Genomic DNA, 6,872 nt, shown 5'->3' with positions numbered 1-6,872 from the left:
TTTATTATTCTGTTAAATAATAATTTGTTGAGTTATAAATTATAATAAAATAGAAACTGGTCTTTGATGTGATTCCAGTTCAACCTACTTTATAACTTTTTGGAAATTATTTTCTATAAGGTGGCAAGTTTTGGGGTAGGCAAGGACAGATATAATGTGAGGCTTTGAGTAGCTCATTTGGAAGAGCCACCTCCCTTCCCCTCCCCATCCCCTTCTCTTCCCCTTCCTTTCCCTTCCTCTTCCCCTTCCCTTCCCTGTCCTTTCCCTTCTCCTGTCCTGTCCTATCCTATCCTCTCCTCTCCTCCCTTCTCCTCTGGTGTTCTACCCAGGGGAAGAACACTCCATAGCCAAAAGCTGCCTTTTTTCTTTTAGGTTTACTGGCTACATTTCTTTCTCAAACATCAAGCCTTAAACTCAATTCACTCTGGAGCTCATAGACTGGACAAGTTCCCACCCACCTAGCGAAGAATGAATGTAATTATTAAACAGTAATCATTTCTCTCTTACCCAGGAACCCTGAGGGTCTTCCCCTCCCAGTTTGATTTTTTTTTTTTATTAAAGGGGCCATCCCTTGGGTAACTACTTAAAGAAGTCTATTCATTGAATGGGTGTATCTCACTCAAAGTGAGAATGTGATAAGACCTTAAACTGAAAGGGCCAGGGTCTCACATTGCATCCTGGGCCATCTCCAGTTGTCCTGATGAATATCTGGCCCCAGGATCCAGATGGCTCAAGAGGAGAAAGTGAAGCTTGTAACCTTGCACAGCCCTCCCTCACTCAAATCAAAGTCAACTGCAAGTCATGTCATCATCTTGATGTCATGGTCCTCTTCAAGAATGAAGGACAAACACAACTGGAGGAGCCAAGAAAGGAGTAAAGACAATGGATTTGCTCCCATGTACCTCAGTACTTTCTTTCTTAGACTCTCATATGCAACAGTTTAATGGGAGAAACTTAGAATTAAAAAAAACCTAGGGATCTCTGAACCCCCAAATTGTTTGGTGATTCTTGGGCAGATAACCATGGCCTGTGGAAAGGAAGATTTGGAAAAGATACTGGAAGGTCATCCTTAAGTTATAATGCTACCTTTCACTTTAGTTCAGTGTCATTGGCCTCCTAGTTCCCAGGACAAGACATTCCACCTCTTGATTTGGAGCTTTTTCTCTGGCTATACCTCATGCCTGGAGTACTTTCCCTCCTTGGTCTGACTACTGACCTCCCTGGCTTCCTTCAGGTTCCAACTGAAATCTCATTTCCTATAGGAAGTCTTTCCCAGTCTCTCTTAATTCTAGGGCCTTCACTTTAATTATTTCCTAATCATCCCAGGAAATCACTATCTTGACTTTTGTCTTGCCTCTGGACTCTGGAAGAGTCTGACCACTTTGCACAACTCTGCCTCACTTAAATCCAATTCACTTACAAGTCAAGACACCACCCTTGTGATATCATTTATCCTCTTCAAGAATGAAGGACGAACAACAATTTTCCTATATGTTACTTGGTTGTACATACTTGTTTCTATGTTGTCTCCTCCACTAGACTGTAAGTTCCTTGAGGGCAGGGACTGTCTTTTGCCTCTTGTTGTAACCTTAGCATAGTACCTGACACATAATGGCATGTTGGCCTTTTGTTCTCAAAGAGAATTGATGACATCACTTTCAAGTAAATTGGATTTAAGTGAGGTAGAACTGTTAGAAGTCACTAACCTCATTCTCTCTCCCAGAGTCATCAAAGTTCAGTGGTAAGACAAAAGTCAAGATGAACTAGTGATGACCCAAGATGCAGTAGATGCTCTTGATGTCTTCAATGTCTGACCAAGCTGTTCTATAGAGCCTGCTTCAGTCACCTTCTTTGGCTGTGGGAATGAATCGTTCTCATTTGCCCATTCCACCTGGCAAAGTCTTCATGTGTTTGGGGTGTTCTACTCTCAGGAATACCTGCTCTTCCAGGGGCGTATAAACTGTGAGCCCACCATCATGACTGGTCTTCGGCATTCAAGTGTGTCACTGACTTGTTTTATTGGCAATATACTAGCATTATTAATAAAATGATTAATGATCCGGAAATTACATCTTTTGAATTCTTAAAATATCACAGCATCCATGTGGAAGATGTATTGGAGTGGGATGTCTGTTCTCAAGGAATTTACAATCAAATAAGGAGGACAAGACAGGTATACAACTAACTGAGACATAAGGAGAATGCTTTGAGTGTAAAACAGAGATGCAAAGTTCCTTATGGAAATCTGGGGAAGGAGAGACAGAGCCCAGGTAGCTGGCATATCAGGGAAGACTTCACATGAGCTGGGCTGTCAAGGAAGAGGATCTCAACAGGTGGAGGTGAGGAAGGTGTGTGTGTGTGTCTCAGGCAGAGGAGACAATGTGAGTGATTATCTAGAAGCTATAAAAGACCAGGACAAGATCAGGGTGCTTAGTCCAAGGTGGCTAGAACACAGCCTCATGTATCTTATTTAGTATTTTACCTCAGCGGGAAGAGGGCGCTAATGATGGGTTCCAAGGATCATGCAGATCTGGAGCTGCTATGAAGCTGGAAGTATAAGACAAGACAAATGTGTAGACCAGTTGGCTAATGTTGTCCAAGCACATACCCCTTCCCTTCCCCCACTTCCACCCTTTTCTCTGAACAGGAGTGACCGCAATCAGTATGGGACTTAGAGAGACAGGAGATCAAGCCAGGCCTTTTATTTCTCAGAGTTTTCTCCCTGTGTGGGGACAGAGATCCAGCTTTTGAAAAGGATGGGCCCTGTGTATCTGGCTGGGATATTGTCTTCATATCATATTCCCATAGAGGCAGAGGGGCCAGGAGGTGACTGTGAGTCCCTGGCACCTGTAGACTGTCATTTCTGACTGCCCCAGTATGCAAGGGTACTTCCAAGGATGGAACCTGCAGAACCCAGAGCAGTGCTTGCCATTGTAGACAGGCCACCAGCCCCTGTGGGGAGAGGATTCAGAAAAACAATGAGTCAGGGTAACTGGGGGGATGGGGGAGTGCTGGGGTAGACAGAAACTGTCAGGGTCAGCCAGGACCATGAGAGAGAACTGGGGATACCATAGGATTGCCTGGAAGAAGATTTAAGGGGATGGCAGCTAGCTTCTCTTTAGCTGAAGGGATGGGGGAAAGGCATAGAGGCAGATCTGGGCTCCATTACAATTAGAACTGTCCAAAATAAGGATAGGACACCTCAGGAAGTCCATGGGGTCATGGACATGGAGATGGACTTGAACTTGGTTCTCTGAGTCTAGAGCTGGGGGTCTTTCTGCTGTGCCACATAGGTTCTCCCTCATAGCAGGTCTTGAGGCACAGACAGGTGGAGGATATCATAGGAAGGATCCTTGTTCTGCTACGATTGGATAGGATGGTCTCTGAGGTTCTTTCCAATTTTGAGATCCTATGACTCTTTGCTGACCCCAACTCAAGAGATCACAGCTAGCCAGGGAAGGGCCATATTTCTGAGGACGGGGAATGGAGAAACGTGGAAGGGTCCCCCCCACCTACCCTCCTCTGTAGGCTCCTCACTCACCCACAGACTGAAGCACAGCTACCAGGCTGCCTGAAGCAACCCCTCCACCATTGGCAACAGCCGCTGCTGACATCATCTTTGCTGCCACGGAGCCAGCGGCAATGCCAGCCTTAGTGAAGCCTGCAACTCCCAGGACCACAGGGACTGAAGTTACAACCATGACTGTGGGACAAGAGACCTGGTTAGGAAACAGGCAGTGTCTGCTATACGCCCTTCCATCACCGAAGCCTGACCTGCTTTCTTCCACTCCAACCCTGGACCAGCCCCACTACCACCCTCAGACTGCTCAGGGGTCAGGGGCTGAGCATTGAACAGCTGAGGTGAAGAGAATGAGAAAGGAGGGAGGTGAAGATGGAGGTGTCTTAAACTTACCCTCAGTCACCACCCTAGCCTCCAGGAATTCCCCTGGACAGCATACACATTTGATTCATGTCTAAATCCCCTCATGAAAAAAGAAAAGGGCCCTCAGATGCCCCTTCAAGCACTTGGGCCAGCAAATCATTGAATACAGGAAAGGTTTTATTTTACCTGACAGAAAATGGAAGGGAATTCATAAACTGGGAGGCCGTTTCACACTCTTGAGTGAACTGGCTCACCTTTTTTCTTGGCCAGGCATACAGTAGTTGCTTAATAAATGCTTGCTTACTTGGTTAATGAATCCTTCAAGAAGGATGTAAACTGTACTCCAGATTTATAGTGGCCTAAACTGACCCTATTCCCAAAGTTGTTAGAGAAGACTCTATCTTCTTCTGGGTGCTTAGCTTCCTAGGGACCTGGACAATCCACCAGATTTAGAGGTGTCTCCCAGGGACTAGAATGATTTATTGCACATTTTCCTTGGTGCTGATGTTGTGGACCTATGATCTCATTGGTGTAAGGAACACGCCCTCCATCAATGTCCAGGCTAAGTGACCTGCCCATAATTACCAACGTATCAGGCAGGATCTTGACCCAGGTCATACTATATCCCAGGTTGGCATTCTATGCTGCCATTTCCTATAGAACAATAATATCCCATTACCATCATGTACCACAGCTGGTTTAGCCATTCTCCAACTGAAGCATGCTACCTGCCCCCAGAAAAAGAGCTGATATTGTCTGAAGACAGACTAAAGCATCCTTTTCTTTCTTTCTTTCTTTCTCTCTTTCTTTCCTTCCTTCCTTCCTTCTTTCTTTCTCTTTCCTCCCTCCCTTTCTTTCTTTCTTTCTTTCTCTCTCTCTCTTTCTTTCTTTCTCTCTCTCTCTTTCTTTCTTTCTCTCTCTTTCTTTCTTTCTTTCCTCCTTTCTTTCTCTTTCCTCCCTCCTGTCTTTCTGTCTTTCTTTCTTTCTTTCTTTCTTTTCTTCCTTCCTTCCTTCCTTCCTTCCTTCCTTCCTTCCTTCCTTCCTTCCTTCCTTCCTTCTTCTTTCTTTTTCTCTTTCCTCCCTCCCTCCTCTCTTCCTTTCTTTCTTCCTAGTCTTCTTGTACACAATGACTAATACAGAAATGTTTTACATGACTGTAAAAGTATTACCTATATCATCAGATTGCTTACCGTCTCAGGGAAGAGGGAGGGGAGGGAGGGATAGAATTTGAAACTCAAAACTTAAACAATGTTTAAAAATTTGATTTAACATATAATCAGGAAAAATATTTTAAAAAATAAATGCTGAATTCAGTAAATTGAGGGAGAAGATGGAGGGGAGGGATGAGGAGGAGGAGCCAGAAATGGTAACCAGGTTTGTTTTGTTTGTTTGCTAGAAGAGGAAGTTCCGGGAGGCTGGTGGTTATAGGAAAGGGCTGAAAATGTAAAACAAAAACCAAATCATTAACACATTCTTTTTTAAAGGAGGGGAAAGGAGAAGAAGGGAGGAGAAGGCCTAAGTCATACTCACCTCCTCCAGCCAGGGCGCCCACAGCCACCAGGGCTGACACCTTCATGTCGGACATTATTTCCGGCTTTGCCCCACTCGCTTGGGCAGGCTGAGCTGGTGGGGGTCTCGTCTCTTGTTTGGAGCAGAGAACAGTGACAGCTCCAGGAAGTTGCAGAGCAGCTAAGCTGCGGGCCTGGCCCTGCTGTGATTGGACCACAGGTCCTCTTTCCGCCTCCCTTCCCCTCCCTCCTCAATGCTGCTAACTGCATTCTCCAGTTTCTTTAAGGGCCAATGAAAATCTGATCTTTTACCAGAAGCCTTTCCAACCCCTCTTAACTCCAGTGCTTTCCTTCTGTTATTTCCTATTTATCTTCTATATCTTGCTTTGTATATATTTGTCCGAGTATCGTCTCCCCCATGCAATTTTAGGCTCTTCTGAAGACAGCGACTGCCTTTCGCCTCTTTTTGTATCCCCAGAGCCTAGCACAGGGCCGAGGCACAGGATGGCAGCTAGGAGAGGGAACTGAGTTCCCAGAGACAGGGTTAGTTAGTCAGTCAGTCAATAGCCAGTTGTTAAGCGCTGCCCTGGGTCTCTCTTGGCTGAGTTTAGAGGCTTCCTGAGAGGAGGAACATGAGAAAGGTGAATGAGGAAGGTGGCTGCTTCTGAGAATTTTGAGTAGGAGTCCTCGGAAACCTCCTAGGTGGGGAAGGGGGAGCTCTTGTTGGCCCAAGGAAATATGCTTCTTAACAACCCACATCTCAGGGTGGCTAAAGTCAAGTGTGAGAAGCAGAGACCTCAGTTCCAATAGTGCCTTAGAAATTTAATGAGCTGTGTGATCTTGGGAGAGATGCTGAATCTATCACAGTTGTAAGGTTCGAATAAGATAATGAAAGTCATTTTTCAAATGTTTTAGCTGCTTCAGGTATTAAAGAAGGAGGGGCATGTGTGTATAGGGAAGGAGTGACCATCTGCCTGGGATCTGAGCTGGTCTGAGTCTCCACTGATGCCAGTGTCTGTTGCCTGGGAATGTTGGTGTGTGTACATTGTTAACTCTCCAGGTAAAGGTGTGGAGGGTCTCAGCCCTGGCTCCAGAGGTCTGTGGGGCTGGTTCAACAGGCCCTCTCCTTCTGTGTAGGAGAACTTAAAACAAGAGCCATGTCTGGAGCACTTGTGGAGTTCTTGGGAGTAGCAGAGCAGAAGTCATTGGGCTGTTTGATATAGAGGAGTGGATGCTAAACAGAATTTGAATCTCCTCTCTGCTGCTTCTGATCTGCGTGACCTTTGGGCCTGCCTCAATTTGGAGAGGCCAGACTGGAGGGCTCCAAGGGTCCCTTTCATCTCTACCTATATGATCACAAAATCATAAGATTTCAAGCTGTAAGGGCTTTTGGAGATCATTTGGTTCAACTCATTTTACAGATAAAGAAACTGAAGACCAGTGAGAGGAAGGGACAGTTTCCAAATCACACAGGTAGTAGT

The 6,872-nt window shown here is 45.5% G+C and overlaps 1 protein-coding gene across 1 annotated transcript; it reads right to left on the bottom strand.

Moving 5' to 3' along the window:
- Positions 1 to 2,687: 2,687 nt before the first annotated feature.
- On the bottom strand, positions 2,688 to 6,033 carry LOC140504751 (interferon alpha-inducible protein 27-like protein 2A). The gene is made up of 3 exons (XM_072610080.1): positions 5,414 to 6,033; positions 3,542 to 3,703; positions 2,688 to 2,952 (listed from the first exon to the last, which is right to left on the bottom strand). Exons 1-3 carry the CDS (start codon positions 5,466 to 5,468, stop codon positions 2,858 to 2,860), a joined length of 312 nt encoding a protein of 103 aa, XP_072466181.1. The 5' UTR covers positions 5,469 to 6,033; the 3' UTR covers positions 2,688 to 2,857.
- Positions 6,034 to 6,872: the final 839 nt, after the last annotated feature.

Source organism: Notamacropus eugenii, chromosome 5 (assembly GCF_028372415.1).
Source record: "Notamacropus eugenii isolate mMacEug1 chromosome 5, mMacEug1.pri_v2, whole genome shotgun sequence".
Taxonomy (NCBI): domain Eukaryota; kingdom Metazoa; phylum Chordata; class Mammalia; order Diprotodontia; family Macropodidae; genus Notamacropus; species Notamacropus eugenii.
This window is presented reverse-complemented; position numbering and strand designations above follow the sequence as displayed.